This window comes from Lacerta agilis, chromosome 1 (genome assembly GCF_009819535.1).
Source record: "Lacerta agilis isolate rLacAgi1 chromosome 1, rLacAgi1.pri, whole genome shotgun sequence".
In the NCBI taxonomy this organism is placed as follows: Eukaryota; Metazoa; Chordata; class Lepidosauria; order Squamata; family Lacertidae; genus Lacerta; species Lacerta agilis.
This window is the reverse complement of record NC_046312.1, coordinates 58,338,602-58,356,262: the sequence shown is the minus strand read 5'-3', so window position 1 is coordinate 58,356,262 and position 17,661 is coordinate 58,338,602. Positions and strand designations below refer to the sequence as shown.

At 43.1% G+C, this 17,661-nt stretch overlaps 1 protein-coding gene across 5 annotated transcripts in view; it reads right to left on the bottom strand.

Moving 5' to 3' along the window:
* NELL1 (neural EGFL like 1) overlaps positions 1–17,661 on the bottom strand; it is a 361,894-nt gene that overhangs the window by 293,155 nt on the left and 51,078 nt on the right. For all 5 annotated transcript variants that reach the window (XM_033150888.1, XM_033150879.1, XM_033150869.1 and 2 more), the window contains exon 3: positions 1,777–1,927. In XM_033150888.1, coding sequence (XP_033006779.1) covers positions 1,777–1,927 — 151 coding nt within the window. The remainder of the gene's footprint in view (positions 1–1,776; positions 1,928–17,661) is intronic.

The following is a 17,661-nucleotide window of genomic DNA, read 5'->3' as shown; positions in this document are numbered from 1 at the left end:
AAACAAGGAAAAAAAATATTTTTCTGGTTTTCCTCCTCTAAAAGCCCTGTTTTGTTTTGTTTTTTGTTTTGTTTTTGAGGATCAGCTAAAAGTTTTGCAGCTTTTTTTGCAAAGGGAAAAGCCCTGGGGTTTTGGGGGGGTTTTTTTTGGAGGATCAGCTAAAGGTTTTGCTGCTGTTTTTGCAAAGGCAAAAGGCCTTTTTTGAGAATCAGCTAAAAGTTTTGCAGCTTTTTTTGCAAAGGGAAAAGCCCTAGGGTTTTTTTTGGGGGGGGGGAGGATCAGCTAAAGGTTTTGCAGCTTTTTTGCAAAGGGGGAAAAGCAAAGCTCCTTTTGCAAAGGGGGAAAAGCAAAGAGGAAACGCCCCATTTTTATGGGGTTTAACTCACATTTCTGAAAAATCCTAAGGAAAGGGAGCCATTTCTACTGTTTTCAGACAGATAATCTAATCAGCCAGTCACATGTCCTGGGGAAACAAACAACCTCCCTCTGCAGCACATTCAACAAAGGAGGGCGGGGCTGAAAGGGAGCCGGGACTCTTATCTCTCTCCCGATCTCTTGCTGATCAGCTGCTGAGCGGGTCCTTTCAACACTCCCTTTTCTCTTTGTAAAATAAAAAGCACAATCTGCTTTTGGCCCCTGGGCAATTCAGCTCCAGGGACCACTATTCGCTCCATAAGACGCACAGGTATTTCCCCTTACTTTTTAGGAGGAAAAAAGTGCGTCTTATGGAGCAACAAATACGGTAAATGTGTTGTTGTTGGGGTTTTTTTTTTTTTTTTTGGAAAAGTGGCTAATAAATTGGAGAACAAACAAAATAAATAAAAATGACAGACTACCAGACAAGCAGTTCTTTTTCTCTTTTTGCATGCTTCTCTCTTTGGCAGGGAGTGTCATGCAGAGATAACAGCAGCTCAAATGTGCTTATGAGAAGTCATTCTAAGGCAGGGATGGGGAATCTCTTCATCCCAGCAGGCCAGACCTTTATCTCCCCAACCCTGGTGGGCCACATTTGACACCCACAAATCACCTGGCATCACTGTGACACCAGGTGATTGACTGGTAGGGGAGATAAAGACCTGTTGCATGTCAGGAATTCAAAGCACTGTGCTGGGCTTTTGCAGGTAGCCCTGCATGGTGCTTTGAAGTACCACTGAGGCTGGGTATAACTCCAAGCCTAATTTCTGCAGGGATTGGGGAACTCACTGGATTGGTGTAACTGCAATCCAGTGGGTTTGGAGTTCTGCCTATCAGCTGATAGGCAGCAGCTCAAAACCTGCTGTCCCAAGGAAAGAAAAAATGCTCCTTTTTAAAACTGAGCCATTTTTTTCTTTACAAAGAAGCCTGCAAACCCCCTTGGGAAGTGCTGTGCAAGGAGACTTCCAAACTCTGTGCTTTGCACCAAATGATTGGTGTTAAGGAAGCACTGCAGGAGCGGCTTTTCAGGCACTGCCAATTGAGAGTGGAAAGCCCCAATCAGCTCAGTCCCACCTTTTCCTGCCCCTCATCTGATGGCATCTATGGCATCAGGTGTAGGGCAGATGGGTGTGGCTTGCCCCAAATGACCTTGTGGGCTAAATAAACCCTGGAGGTTCCCCACACCACTGTCCTGCCTCTTTGTATAACAAAAACGAAGAATCTAAAATTGATTAAAACAATATACTTAATTTCCTCACTGGCTTGGTGCCTTAATACAATATCACCATAAAGCATTAAATGGACAATGTATTTTTATTGGTTTTCAGCAATTATTTACATAAGCCACATCTTTCCCCTTACCTGTGCTCCAACTCTCGGATGGACAGAATGACTCCCGAAGTCGATGCCTGCTGCTGTAGGGTGGCCAGAAATGTGAACTCACTTTTATTCCGGAAGAGCTGAATTAACTTCTCACTAGAATGGGGTGCTGCATGGATTTCTCTGTCAACAGCTAAAAAAAAAGTTGGGAGAGAGGAAGAGGAGGGGAAGAAGGATACTGTAAAAATGTTTACATCTGTAAAAGTAAGAAAATGCTTTTCATTTTTGTCTCCTGTAGATATACTCTTCACTCTGGGGGGTTTGTGCCCTGTGTGTCCTACTGCAGCAATCATGTGTAAAAACAGAAAACATCATCTTTATCAGTGTGCCCCATTTGTCACACTGACAAGTTCACAATCAGACATGCACTGATTTTCTGACAAAGTTTCTGACAGGGGATGCTGAGCCACTCAGGTCTGCTGTGAGCAGATTACATTGCTGATTCATGAGGTGTGCTGAAACAAGATAATAAGCTCCCAAATTCAGAGGGTCTGGCTGGTCCCGAGTCACTTGCTAAGCTCAAATTTCAATTCCACTACTGTCTCAGTTACTCTCTTTCCATAATACATCTAGAGAATCTGTCCTTGTACCATATGCGGGCAGAAATGCATTATTGGTAGCAATACTCTATCAACATACTTTTGACTCCCAAATGTATTTATTTTAATACACTGGCACACATAATATACTTACAGGAACAAGCATCATTTCTGGAACATCGCAGTTTAAACAAGCAATATGTAGATGTTCATGCAATATTTATTAGACCACAATCTGATGTTTAGAGATGCATACCACTCCCTATCCAAGCAGGAATAAGGCAACACTCCAGCATTCAACTTAAAGCCACATTTCCTTCAGGTCTTGTTAGTTAGGGATAGGAAAGATGTAATGAAAGCAACAGATGACTTCTATATTAAAGAGAATGAATCACCCACCCTCCAACCTACATTTCTATTTTGCTGCCTTTCAAAGCAACAGCTCTGTCACATATTTTGAGGACTAGTGTCCATTAATTCCATTACTTGTTTTTAAAGCCACATGACATGACACAACAATCCATAGCAGTTTGCCATAGCAGCCAAAATTCACATATACCGGTATATCAGTGATTTCATTTCCATCACAAAATTATACTAAGTAATGGAAGAACGGGGAGAATTCTCATCCCCCTATTCCTTTCCTTGTAAATGATTGATGTATGTCCCTTAGCCATCAGATTTGATTACCCGCATTTTGAAGCATAGCATGAATGTTATGAATGACATAAAATTACCTAATTCTTTTTAAACCCTAGCCTTGGGAGATGTCAATGCTTACATCAAAAAATGTCAATTACTATTCAAATATAGCATATCCTTAAAAACACAAGAACTTCTTATTGAAAATCTTTCCCCACTATCAACCATGTTTTAGCTTTTGCACAACACATACACAGGTACATTTGTTTCAATTTCAATTATGCAATATCCATATATAACTCACAGAGAGGTGGGGAGGAAGTCATGCATATGAGAGCTGAAGGGTGAGGAAATGACAACAAAATAGCAGGCAGCCTGGTTGGGGTGGTAGGCAGATTAACCATGGCAGCTAGCCTGTTTATGACACCATGGCAGCTAGCCCATACCATACCACATACTAGCATTGTTCCAAATATGAGATAATTCTTTCATCAGAAACTTGTTTCCACTAGTGCAAAAAAAAAAATCTTTAAAAGTGGTCAACCAGTTGCTCAACAACCTCAACAAAGTGTAAATGGAGGTGGCTAACCTGTGGTCTATATATACCCTACCAAAATATAGAGTTGTCTTTCTGAATACAATACATCCGAGATGGCTCACATTTTAAAAAATTCAATGCAGGAAAGCCTGTGAGTTTCACGAGATGTCAGCTCAACTGAAGCAAAACTTTGTTAGACAAAGTATACTCCTGTGGAAGAAAACTAATAAATGCATATCTGTTTCTCAATAAACTGATTGTGCACAAAGGCCCTATAAATCCTCAATACCCAATTATTCACTTAAAATGGTTTCTTTAAAATCTAGTACAGTTTTGCTCAACTACATTGTGGCAATGATCCTTTGTACACTCACTTGTAAGTTACTATATCCAAGGGATATAGTAGTAAGTAGTAGCAAATGATAGTGTAGAATTTAAGTGCAACATTGGAGCAAAATGAATGAAAGGCTGACTTGATGTTTCAACATCAGTTAAATGTCAAGAGTTGACAGTGGTTTGTTCAGTTGTTGGAAAGTGCCTGAAAAAATTTAGTGGCTTGCTTGTTGAAGAAATCCGCTCACCCCCTTTCTGGGGGTGCGGTGGCGTGCAGGACAGCTAGTGATTCCCTTCTGCCGAATGCAGGAGAGCTGGGTGCTGGAGAGCGAGCTTCAACTCACACTCCTGGCTTGAGATCTGGCTCTGCACCAGCCTGCTTAATTGGGCAATGGCAGGCTGGCTTGGAGGGCAGGGCACACTCTGGGGGGTGGGCATGACGGAGCCATCAGGCTTCTCTCAGGTCTGCTCCCAGGGGATTTAAACTGCCATCCCCCAGCACCCAGCTCTTCTCATCGGATCAACCCACCCACCCACTCCTTCAGCATTGCATTTCACATATTGATTGGCCTTGCTATGGCAACAGTGGTCACTGTATTCGGGCCTGAGGGTTTTGCCTGTTGTTCAGTCGTTCAGTCGTGTCCGACTCTTCGTGACCCCATGGACCAGAGCACGCCAGGCACGCCTATCATTCACTGCCTCCCGCAGTTTGGCCAAACTCATGTTAGTAGCTTCGAGAATACTGTCCAACCATCTCATCCTTTGTCGTCCCCTTCTCCTTGTGCCCTCCATCTTTCCCAACATCAGGGTCTTTTCCAGGGAGTCTTCTCTTCTCATGAGGTGGCCAAAGTACTGGAGCCTCAACTTCAGGATCTGTCCTTCTAGTGAGCACTCAGGGCCGATTTCCTTGAGAATGGATAGGTTTGATCTTCTTGCAGTCCATGGGACTCTCAAGAGTCTCCTCCAGCACCATAATTCAAAAGCATCAATTCTTCGGCGATCAGCCTTCTTGATGGTCCAGCTCTCACTTCCATACATTACTACTGGGAAAACCATAGCTTTAACTATACGGACCTTTGTTGGCAAGGTGATGTCTTTGCTTTTTAAGATGCTGTCTAGGTTTGTCATTGCTTTTCTCCCAAGAAGCAGGCGTCTTCTAATTTCGTGACTGCTGTCACCATCTGCAGTGATCATGGAACCCAAGAAAGTGAAATCTCTCACTGCCTCCATTTCTTCCCCTTCTATTTGCCAGGAGGTGATGGGACCAGTGGCCATGATCTTAGTTTTTTTGATGTTGAGCTTCAGACCATATTTTGCGCTTTCCTCTTTCACCCTCATTAAAAGGTTCTTCAATTCCTCCTCACTTTCTGCCATCAAGGTTGTATCATCAGCATATCTGAGGTTGTTGATATTTTTTCCGGCAATCTTAATTCCAGTTTGGGATTCATCCAGCCCAGCCTTTCGCATGATGAATTCTGCATATAAGTTAAATAAGCAGGGAGACAATATACAGCCTTGTCGTACTCCTTTCCCAATTTTGAACCAATCAGTTATTCCATATCCAGTTCTAACTGTAGCTTCTTGTCCCAAATAGAGATTTCTCAGGAGACAGATGAGGTGATCCGGCACTCCCATTTCTTTAAGAACTTTCCATAGTTTGCTGTGGTCGACACAGTCAAATGCTTTTGCGTAGTCAATGAAGCAGAAGTAGATGTTTTTCTGGAACTCTCTAGCTTTCTCCATAATCCAGCGCATGTTTGCAATTTGGTCTCTGGTTCCTCTGCCCCTTCGAAATCCAGCTTGCACTTCTGGGAGTTCTCGGTCCACGTACTGCTTAAGCCTGCCTTGTAGAATTTTAAGCATAACCTTGCTAGCGTGTGAAATGAGTGCAATTGTGCGGTAGTTAGAGCATTCTTTGGCACTGCCCTTCTTTGGGATTGGGATGTAAACTGATCTTCTCCAATCCTCTGGCCACTGCTGAGTTTTCCAAACTTGTTGGCATATTGAGTGTAGCACCTTAACAGCATCATCTTTTAGGATTTTAAATAGTTCAGCTGGAATATCATCACTTCCACTGGCCTTGTTGTTAGCAAGGCTTTCTAAGGCCCATTTGACTTCACTCTCCAGGATGTCTGGCTCAAGGTCAGCAACCAGACTACCTGGGGTGTATGAGACCTCTATATCTTTCTGGTATAGTTCCTCTGTGTATTCTTGCCACCTCTTCTTGATGTCTTCTGCTTCTGTTAGGTCCTTTCCACTTTTGTCCTTAATTGTGGTAATCTTTGTACGAAATGTTCCTTTCATATCTCCAATTTTCTTGAACAGATCTCTGGTTTTTCCCATTCTGTTATTTTCCTCTATTTCTTTGCATTTTTCGTTTAGAAAGGCCCTCTTGTCTCTCCTTGCTATTCTTTGGAAATCTGCATTCAATTTCCTGTATCTTTCACTATCTCCCTCGCATTTTGCTTGCCTTCTCTCCCCCGCTATTTTTAAGGCCTCATTGGACAGCCACTTTGCTTTCTTGCATTTCTTTTTCATTGGGATGGTTTTCGTTGCTGCCTCCTGTATAATGTTACGAGCCTCCATCCACAGTTCTTCAGGCACTCTATCCACCAAATCTAAGTCCTTAAACCTGTTTTTCACTTCAACTGTGTATTCATAAGGAATTTGATTTAGATTGTATCTTACTGGCCCAGTGGTTTTTCCTACTTTCTTCAGTTTAAGCTGGAATTTTGCTATAAGAAGCTGATGATCAGAGCCACAGTCAGCTCCAGGTCTTGTTTTTGCTGAGTGTATAGAGCTTCTCCATCTTTGGCTGCAGAGAATATAATCAATCTGATTTCGATGTCGCCCATCTGGTGATGTCCATGTGTAGAGTCGTCTCTTGTGTTGTTGGAAAAGAGTGTTTGTGATGACCAGCTTGTTCTCCTGACAGAACTCTATTAGCCTTTGCCCTGCTTCATTTTGAACTCCAAGGCCAAACTTGCCAGTTGTTCCTTTTATCTCTTGACTCCCTACTTTAGCATTCCAATCCCCTATAATGAGAAGAACATCCTTCTTTGGTGTCATTTCTATAAGGTGTTGTAAGTCTTCATAGAATTGGTCAATTTCAGTTTCTTCAGCACTGGAAGTTGGTGCATAAACTTGGATTACTGTGATGTTAAAAGGACTGCCTTGGATTCGTATTGAGATCAATCTATCATTTTTGAAATTGCATCCCAGTACAGCTTTCGCCACTCTTTTGTTGACTATGAGGGCCACTCCATTTCTTTTACGGGATTCCTGCCCGCAGTAGTAGATATGATAGTCATCTGAACTGAATTCGCCCATTCCCGTCCATTTTAGTTCACTGATGCCTAGGATGTCAATGTTTATTCTTGCCATCTCATTTTTGACCACATCCAGCTTACCAAGGTTCATGGTTCTTACATTCCAGGTTCCTATGCAATACTTTTCTTTACAGCATTGGACTTTCCTTTCGCTTCCAGGCATATCCGCAACTGAGTGTCCTTTCGGCTTTGGCCCAGCCGCTTCATCAGCTTTGGATCTACTTGTACTTGTCCTCCGCTCTTCCCCAGTAGCATGTTGGACGCCTTCCGACCTGAGGGGCTCATCTTCCAGCGTCATATCTTTTATATGCCTGTTGTCTTTGTCCATGGAGTTTTCTTGGCAGGGATACTGGAGTGGGTTGCCAGTTCCTCCTCCAGGTGGATCACGTTTGGTCCAAACTCTCCACTATGACCTGTCCATCTTGGGTGGCCCTGCACGGCATAGCTCATAGCTTCCCTGAGTAATTCAAGCCCCTTCGCCACGACAAGGCAGTGATCCATGAAGGGGGGGTTTTGCCTACCTCATAGCAATTGCCACAACTTGGGTGGTTTAGGCATTGCGTAAACTGAGTCTTGGATGGAGGGGGGTGTTGTACCTTTGGCTTCCCCCCCCCCAGAAACAGGGTATTCCATTATAGGGATCCGTGAAGGGGTCACTTCTGTTCATATGTCCAGATAGGGGCTTGGGCTTCAGTGCTCCTCTAGGTGGTGATCCCTGCATGATGTAAGTAGGAATCTCCACTGCCAGGTTGATTGTTCATGTCATTTTTGGCAGGTGGGCCAGAAATAAATGGTTACCCATTGCCTATGCCAAACCTCTTCAACTATAGTCAATAAAGCTGTGGCCTGATTTGATCACATTTGATGGTGTGGTGTCATTTATTGATGGAGGAAGGGGCCTGCAAGGAAGATGGAAGTGACAAACACTCCAAAATCCTCAGATCACCAATGGATGATTTAAGGACAAGGAAGCAACCTAGAACAAGTTACAACTCTGGCTAATCTAGGCTATTCTGCCAATGGCCTTTCCTCATACATGCTGTCATTTCAGATGCTACTTAACAAGTAGTTCAGCCACAGCTACTTCCAGGCATCCCTAACTATCAGGGACACGCAGGTTTCATTGAAATGCACTGAAATGTATTACCGTGCTGGTGTGCAGCACCCATTCGTTTTAAATAGGACTTTAAAAACTCTCCTGAAGATTGTGCCCTAAAGCAATGTTTTCGACAATGTACAGTAGTGGCACTTTATCCTATATATTTTAAAATTATATAGATAAAGCACAGTAATATAATATTACAACATAATAGATTAGAGTTCCAACTCACTAGAGCATATGTAGTACTATTTCACCGCCATTCTGAACCACTGCCATGTTATGTACTTTGCAAGAGAACACATATTTGAAACAGCTATTTCCAGGAAACATTGTGGTATTTCAGTGCATGTGCCAAAGAATAACAAGCTTAGCACTTGTTATGTTTACTAATCCAGGGCTTGTATTAACAAACCATGCCTGCCAGCACACAGAAAGAAAATGAGAACTCCTCTTTTTCCTTTAACGGAAACACAAAAATGAGCTATGCAACACAGAACTGCTGAACTTCAGCGATACTCCCTCTAGATTAAAGGTGCCCTTTCATTTACGGTGCAATCCAATCAAAGTTAATTCTAAAGTCTCATTATTTCAATAGGGAGTTAATCATATGCCTAATGCTTTCCAATTGCAGTAAATGAAACTTAAGACCTTTTCGACTTTGGCTGGATTATGTCCTCACTTAAGTATTTTCAAACATATGATTAAATCTAAATATCAGGCCTCATATGCTTCAGGAGCCACTGTTGCTCTGGTCATTAACATAGTCTATAGCTCATGGTGGCTGTTATCCTCTGAATCTGGTAAGCATTTAAAAATACACACACACACACACACACACACACACACACACTTAAAAAAAATACAGTGTGCACACATTTCACAAGGTTGTTTGGTCTGTCCTTATCCACTAACAAGACAGGGCCATCTAGTCTCCCTATCATGACCAGGCTATATGATGCCATTGCAAAATTCAGGATGTTGCAGAACAATTAACCCGAGATTATTCAAGCAAGTCAAAGGCTGCTGTCGTGTGTGTGTGTGTGTGTGTGTGTGTGTGTGTTGTTACACGCACATACTGGGCCAAAAACCATGGGTATCTGTAGAAGGGCAAGGGGGGGCAAACTGCTCCACCCTAAATAAGCATAAAACCCAATTCCCAGCTTTCAGGTTTTTAAAGATATTTCTAGCCCTTGTAAAATCTTAAATGCAATGCAAAATTTTGCAGAAACTCAAAAGCTCATTCCTCTTGTGAGAAACTAGCCTGCTCCTGCCTTTTAGTGTTTTTAATCAATAAATTAAATTAGGGACGCAGATGGTGCTGGGGGTTAAACCACTGAGCCTAGGGCTTGCCGATCAGAAGGTCGGCGGTTTGAATCCCCGCAACGGGGTGAGCTCCCGTTGTTCAGTCCCAGCTCCTGCCCACCTAGCAGTTCGAAAGCACATCAAAGTGCAAGTAGATAAATAGGTACCGCTCCGGCGGGAAGGTAAACAGCGTTTCCGTGTGCTGCTCTGGTTCGCCAGAAGTGGCTTAGTCATGCTGGCCACATGACCTGGAAACTGTCTGCGGGAAAACGCCGGCTCCCTTGGCCAGTAAAGCGAGATGAGAACCGCAACCCCAGAGTCATCCGCAACTGGACCTAATTGTCAGGGGTCCTTTTCCTGATCAATAAATGGAATCATATCAGTAATTGATATTTAGGAAAGCAGAGCTTGCTGATTAGGCAAAAAGGCTTAGAGCAGGTATGGCATACCTATGACCTTCCAGATGTTGTTGGTTTCCAGATTCCATCAGTCTCAGCAAGCATGGTCAATGGTCAGTGCTTATGGAAGTTGGAGTCAATCTCATTGGGTTAAGACAAACATTATCTGGAAAAGGAGCCTCTCAATTCATTTTTAACTTTAAAACCTTTTTGTCTGTGTGAGTTCACTGCTGACAGATCGGTAGAAAACAATTCAGAAATCCAGTACTTTCGTGATTGGGCAGAAAGATAACAGAAAACCCATTATCTTTCTAACTTGGGGCTTATTTCATATTAAAAATGTGAATCAGTCCATTAAAAAAAAAAGCTTCCCTATAAATGTAGTTAAAGTTCATCATTACTATACACGTAGTGCAGGACTGTGGCTGAGATAGCATGGACTACGTAAGCCCTGCAAAAGTACTCTAGTATTATTATACCCATTCTGATGGCAGCAGTGTGTGTGTGTTAGAGCAGTTATCTGGTGCAGTGTTGTTACCCAGTCTCCTGATGCATTGGTTTTTAGAGAAATGGAAGGGGTGGAGCTTCAAAATTGATTCTAGCTGCAGTGCCGTTAATTAATTGAAGTTTGAAGTGGGTGAAGGGAGCCAAGGAAAGAAATTAGTTTCAGCTGTGGGGAAAAGATAGGGTCCAATGGTTCAGCTGTCAGATCTACTTGTAGATGGACAGCAGTTCTATCCATCGAGTAACAACAGAGAAATACAGGTTTCTCAGAAACAAGGTCTACCCAAGCCTTGTCGCCAGCTGTGCAGTAGTTGTAGACCTGCTCTCTGATGTTAGTTATGTATGTAATGGGCATCTGTAGGAATTTTTCAGGGAGTGGGGGAGCAACAGAAATATATATGATGTGATTATGGACAAAGTGACTATGACCAAAGGAGGTGTAAGCCTTAAAGTGTTGAATTCCACAATCCATAGCCTCATACTTAACTTTGATAGAGCTGAAGTATACATTTTTGCAATTAAAAAAAAAAAGAAATGGAGAGGGGAAAGAGCATGGATGGGTACAGATCCTTTCAGTTTCATGCACACAGAGTTTTAAGGGCACTAAAAAGTCACTAACAAGACAATCCAGACCCAAGATCCACTGGGATGAGTGAGGAAGAGGTGGACCTTGAGCTGTTCTGCCAGGATTCACTCCAATATCCAGGCTCAGTTGGAGATACGGTGGTGTAACTCCCACATCCCAGTTCAACCAAGGATATGACAGCACAGTTCCCACATTCTGGCTCAGCCAACCCAAGCCCCCAAAAGGGGGGATTCTGTAGGTGGAGCAAGGAAAGACTTGCATCTACTCCAAGCTTCTTTCAGCTCTTGTGGAAAGTGCACAGTATTATCAAATTTTCTGCCTTAAAGCAATTGCCCAAATAGTATGACACACATGTCATACTTCCATCATCTTCACTACTCACTTCTAACTGATGAAACAGGCTCATGCATACAAAAGAATGATCACAATAAATCTGTATTTACATATCACCCTCTCTAAGTGGTGTTTCCTGTACTCCAGGGCAAGCAATGAAGGTCTGAGTATGTCAGACAGGCCCTGTCATATAATGTCAGATATTATAACATTACCATAATAGTGTGAGAACCAACTCTATGGGAGAAACAATCCCTATGCCTGTTATTGACATCGGAAGCAGTCTTTTGAGTGTTCCATATTTACAAGAGTAGGACTACATATGTAGCTCAGTAAAATGCTTAAAATCCCACTACTTGGTTTGAATGGAAAGCAATGCAGAGAGACTGAACTTCATCACTCAGTCTCCTTTATGAACAGTTGATAGGTGGGAATTTCAAGCTTTGTTTACTGATCAAATAAGCTCCACCTCAGATGCTGGATTAGGCTGGAATAATTATGTACAAGATAATATGCATGGAATTCTGGTTAAGAGAAAACTGTATACTTATATGAAGAGGAGGAGGAGGAGGAGGAGGAGGAGTTTGGATTTGATTTCCCACTTTATCACTACCCTAAGGAGTCTCAAAGCAGCTAACATTCTCCTTTCCCTTCCTCCCCCACAACAAACACTCTGTGAGGTGAGTGGGGCTGAGAGACTTCAGAGAAGTGTGACTAGCCCAAGGTCACCCAGCAGCTGCATGTGGAGGAGCGGAGACACGAACCTGGTTCACCAGATTATGAGTCTACCACTCTTAACCACTACACCACACTGAGACATGATGCCTCCACTGACCACCCCCCTGCCATATTAACTCCCTAGAGCTTCACCTTACCGCTCCATGCAACTACTAAGCTGGCTTTGAAATCATCGCAACCCCAATTCTGAAGCCACTTCTCTCTTCTGTGCTGCAGACCTGCTTCACGCCCATTTTCACCTTCATATCCATGTGCATGCCTACCGCCTCCTTTTGTGAAGCTCACCACCACCACACACTACCCCCCCCATGGTAACTTCCTGCATTTTCATCCTCCCACACATTGCAACAACTAAGCATCCTTTTTACCTTCTGCTCAGTTATGAACCATCCCTTCCTATTCTTCAGATGCTGCTGTGCCCCTGCTTTCCTCTTCAACCCCATTCCTATGCCTTCTACTCCCTTCTTTTTTGCAATCCCCTTTGCACTCCCATTTTCACCTTCAGTCCTTCTCACTCCACCCTCCTCCTCACTTTTTTCAACTCTCCCTTGCCCATTTCCTTGCCTCATCCCCATTTCCTTGCCTCCTCCTCTCTCCTGTTAGCAGCATCCTTTGTACAAACACCATGGTGATACATGTTACTCTATATATAAGAGGAAAAATCCACTAGTACTGTTAAGTTGTGAGTGAAGGTTAAGTTTAGTTGCTGTGTGCTGTACATACATGAGTATTTGCTTGTTAATAAAATATCTCTTCTAAATTACTACACTGTATATGGAACTTCATGCTGAATACAATACATGGTACCAGGAGCAAAATATATGGCTGTGGGAAACTACTATGGAATATTTGAACACAAGCAGTGGCGTAGCTAGCTGCTCGGGTGCCCGGAGCAGTGAGCACGCCCAGGGGCTGGACACCCATGGGCAGGGCAAGCCAGGCAGGGCGCTCTGGGCAGAGCCTGCATGGAGTCCACCTGCCACCTCCCCCTCAGCTGCAGGGCGGCAGAGGGGAAGGCAGTGGGCAGATGCAGGCCCCATGCTGCCTTTTGAGCGAAGCAGTGGATGCAGGCACCCTAGCCACTGCGTCACTACTGAGACGCATGGCTCAGGTGTGCTGTAGGCTCCACAGTAAGTGCCACCTCCTGGGTGAGTGGCCCCCAGTGTGCCCCCAACTATGCTGCTGAACACAATAACCTTTCCCAATTTCCTTCTTGCTATACCCACACCTTGTTTTGCACTGCCACTTTCCATCCTCTCTCATGCATCTTAGACCTCTGCCATGGTTCAAAATTAAAATCCCTCCTGCTTAATCCCTTCTGCTTGGTTTCCTCCATGCAAACCTGTACTTTAGTCAAACTTCTGCAAAGATTTCATATGGGTAATTGTATTCTTGCTAGGATATACTTCCCCCCCCCCCTTTTATTCCTTTAATTTCTTAACATTTTGCAAAATCTGATCTTTTTGATTTGAGGCTTTTGTTCACATTGTAATGTGAAGAAAAATATATTTTGGGGAAAGGTGTTAAGCATCATAAAATCCAGCTGTCATAAATATATGCTTTCATTCTTATGTTACACCCGGGCAACGGAAAAGAGCAAATATAATGTTAATTCAGTATGTTGGGGTGCAATTCCATGGCAACTTGCACAAGTTCATTTGCATTGGCTTTGGTAGGAATACATCAATTCAAGTGGCATTTGAATAAGGCTCTGGGACTTGGAGCACTGTAAGCCTCAACTGTAAAAAATAAAATAAAAATAAAGACAGGAGCATGCAGGGAAATCACTGCTTCTATTATCAGTTGAAAATGACTGTCTCCTTCGTAATAGAATGCTGCTTTCACGGATAATATAGAGCAATACTTTATCCAGTCATCTTCAACAAAATATTACTTTTCAATTGAATGATAATGCAAGCTCAGCAAAATACACAAAGAAATAAGGGCATGACTTTCACAAGCCCAGCTAAGGCAGCTGATTCCCCCACCCCCACACATTTTAATCTGAAATGCAGGGGTTATTTTAATCAAATCATTGTGTTTCTGAAATCAGAATCAGGTGGGTACTAAGTAGCTTAGTGAGCAAGCAGTGTGATCACATTCTCCACATCAAAGAGAGGCTATTCAAGAAAGGTCCAGCTTAAGAGGGGTTTATATTTACATCAGCAAAAACTTTCATGAAGCAACTGTTTCTTTAATAATCTTGCCACCATTTTCTGTCTACATCAGCACAATAGATAAATTACAGCTGCCATGGAACACTAAGTCACCTCCACAAAGTTGGGGGGGGGGAATCTGTTGTTTTTTTCAAAGGAGATATTTTGCTACTGTTTGGCTCTTTTCCAACACAACCCTTTAAACTGACAGCTAATTCATGAGGTGACAGCAGTTGTATTTTGCTCCTGCCCGCCGCCACCTGCCCAAGGTAGCAAGAAAGACTGTGCTTATTAACAAATCACAGACATACAGCTGCATGGAATGTTCAACATGTCAGATAATAGGACAACTGTCTTAAGTAAACCTTGAATACTGCTAGACTCACAATTAGATCTAATCAGACATGAACGCACATGAGGAAGTGAGGTAGGAGGAGGGAAAGCAAATGTCATCCCCTTCCCCACCCAACCCCACAACTTAAAAAGTGCATTCCATAAACTGAACCAATCCTATACTGTCTGAGTGATTTGGAACATTGCATTTTCCTCCACTATTCCTGATCAGATACACAGAACATACTGTAAATGCAAATTAAAAACTTTACAGAAACCTATTAAATATTATTCATATATTGGATCTGAGGTTGGGGCCAATCACCTCAACCCACTTCCTCCCTGCCCCTGCCGTCCACAAATATGTTCACTCACCCGGTATACGTTGCCAGAATAGGGCTAATATTGAAAAATGATTATGAGCAGGAACAACCGATTTCAGTACCAGAACACTCTCAGTTTGGCTAATTAAACTATGATCTCTCCATTTCTTTCTTGAAAAGGAACTTCTGCAATATGCACTGAGGCATAGCTGGGAAATTATACAATAACTTTGCAATGCATATCCACCCATTTGCTTAGCAAAGCCTAGTTCCCTTCCTGCCATTCTTCCCCATCATCCAAGAAAAGGAACCCATGGAGATGGCCTACCCCTGGGGTCAACATGGTGTCTGCACTCACAAAGGCCTTGCCTGGCACACACAGTGTTCCCTGCCCCCGCTGAAATTAGGCTTGAAAAAACATCCTGTCGCAGTGAGTATAATAAGTTGTGTTGTGTGTTTGACTGCAGTGTGTGTGTGTGTGTGTGTGTGTGTGGTTCTCTAATTTTCAAAAGTGTCTGCAGACCCAAGAAGATTGGCAACTCCTGGGTTAATCAGGTTACCAAACTTTATTATAAAAAATAGTCTGGCACTGAATGTATTGCCAACCTAAAATCAGTTGATGAAAGACCTATAGTAACCTAATCGGTGTTCAACTCATGATACTTGATTCTTTGCTTGTTTTAGGGGAGGCACTGGGGACGAGGCTCTTGAATTTCTGCCTGCCACAAAGCTGTTAAAGTTTATTTCTAGTATGGAAATACAAATATGGGGAAAGCTTCACCTGTTGTCATTCTTTCTGTCAGACATAGCGTGTCCTCCCTAAAAGAGAGGTGAGACCTGGTTGTGGGTGGGTATATTTGTCAGCCACAACACCTGATTGGTAAGTACCTCATTGCTGGGTGCAATCTGGTCAATGGGGTGCAGTCTAAACGAGCCGAGGGACCTATATAGACCTATGCACGTGACCCAGAGCTTCCTCTTTTGGCTTGTGCATCAGAACACCCGCCCACCTCTCCCTATATTTAGGGCATTTTGCACTTGACCTTGCTATGCCGCCGTGTGTCGTCTGTCGTTGGGACAGGGGCACGACAGGAATTTTCCCCACTTGGCTGATTGGCTGTTGCCATTTGGGTTTCGCCTGCCACATAGCAAATCATCACAACTTGTAAGGTTGTGGATAGGCACTGGTTCAGGTGATAGGGTTGGGAGAACGCTCTCACCATCCCTATGTGAAGGGTATTCCGTTTAAGGAATCCAGGGACTCAACTTGGTTTGGTCAACCCCCAAGAGGGGGTTGTGCCCGTGCCTGAGTCCAGGGGAGCATCTGGGGAGTGGACATAGTCTGTTCCCAGCTTTCCACCTACCTCAGGTGTTCACCCTTGGCTGACCTATGATAGAGCTCTCGGTCAGCGCTACCTGCAAGGGTGCAGGGAGCTAGTCGAACCAGAGCCTATGCAGCCACTCACTTTCTGTAATCAATAACGTTGTGGCCTAAATTCTGCCAAAAACCAAAACTAAATTTGAGTCAAATGTGTCTTTATTTAGGGGGGAGGTCTCTGGGTCTGAACACGGAACTTATTGCTTCTGTGTCTGTGGCCCCTGTTTTATATCTGGGTCCTCTACCCACTACAGAAAATGTAAGTTTATATATGGCACGAAGTATCAAAATTTATGCAAATTTGTGTCACCTTCTGCAAATGGGGCAGAGACCCCAATTCATATATAGTGTATTGGCCCCCCAAATAAACTACTGTAAACTGATACCCAAAATAAATGAATCACAGTACAGTGGTGCCCCGCTAGACGAAAATAATTCGTTCTGCGAATTTTTTCGTCTAGCGGTTTTTTTGTCTAGCGAAGCGGCAATGACAGCCGCGCTCCGCTAAACGGAAAAAAAAGACGAAAATTTTTCGTCTTGCAAAGCAGCCCCATTGACTTTTTCATCTTGCAGGGCAGCTTCCGCTAGACGAATGCCGTTCGTCTAGCGAGTTTTTCGTCTAGCGAGGCATTCGTCTAGCAGGGCACCACTGTATAACCATCTACCCCGCATGATAATTCTGCTGGCTGAACTTTGCACCAGCTGAATTTTCCAGACTGTTTTCAAAGGCAGCCCTCTGTAATGAACAATACAGTAGTCCATTCTGGATGTCATCAGAATACGTGTTTAATGAGGAACAGCTGAAAAGGGCTTATAAATATGTACAGAACAAGTACAGAACTTTATGAGTGCTGCCAAAAATCCAAGGTAATGTTAAGATTAAAGCAAATTAACAGAAGAGAACCTGGAACCTCAAACATATTGTGATTAAACAAACTTAGTCCCATCTGCTCTGAAGTGTACAATAAAAACTCCCATGGTTATAATGAACCTCAACTATGCTCCAAAGCTCCTGTCATAAGACTGCGGAACTCACTTAGCATACAAGTGAGTAGCGTTGAGACAAGAATGCTTCTGATATGTGTGCTGGTAAGATCCTAGGATACAAAATACTTGTTCTGCTGGTCTCATCTGAACTGTACACGTATATTTTCAGGTGCTAACCTTTTAGAAATACACAGGGGCCTTATCACTCCTTGTATTTCAAAGGAACTAGTGTCTAAATGTGTGTATGTAGTTCAAATGATATTTACTTGGATACAAAAAAAGGTATTGTTGAAGCAACTCTAGGTTAAGGGCGGTTTTCCTCTAAAGATTTTTCAAATGCTTTATG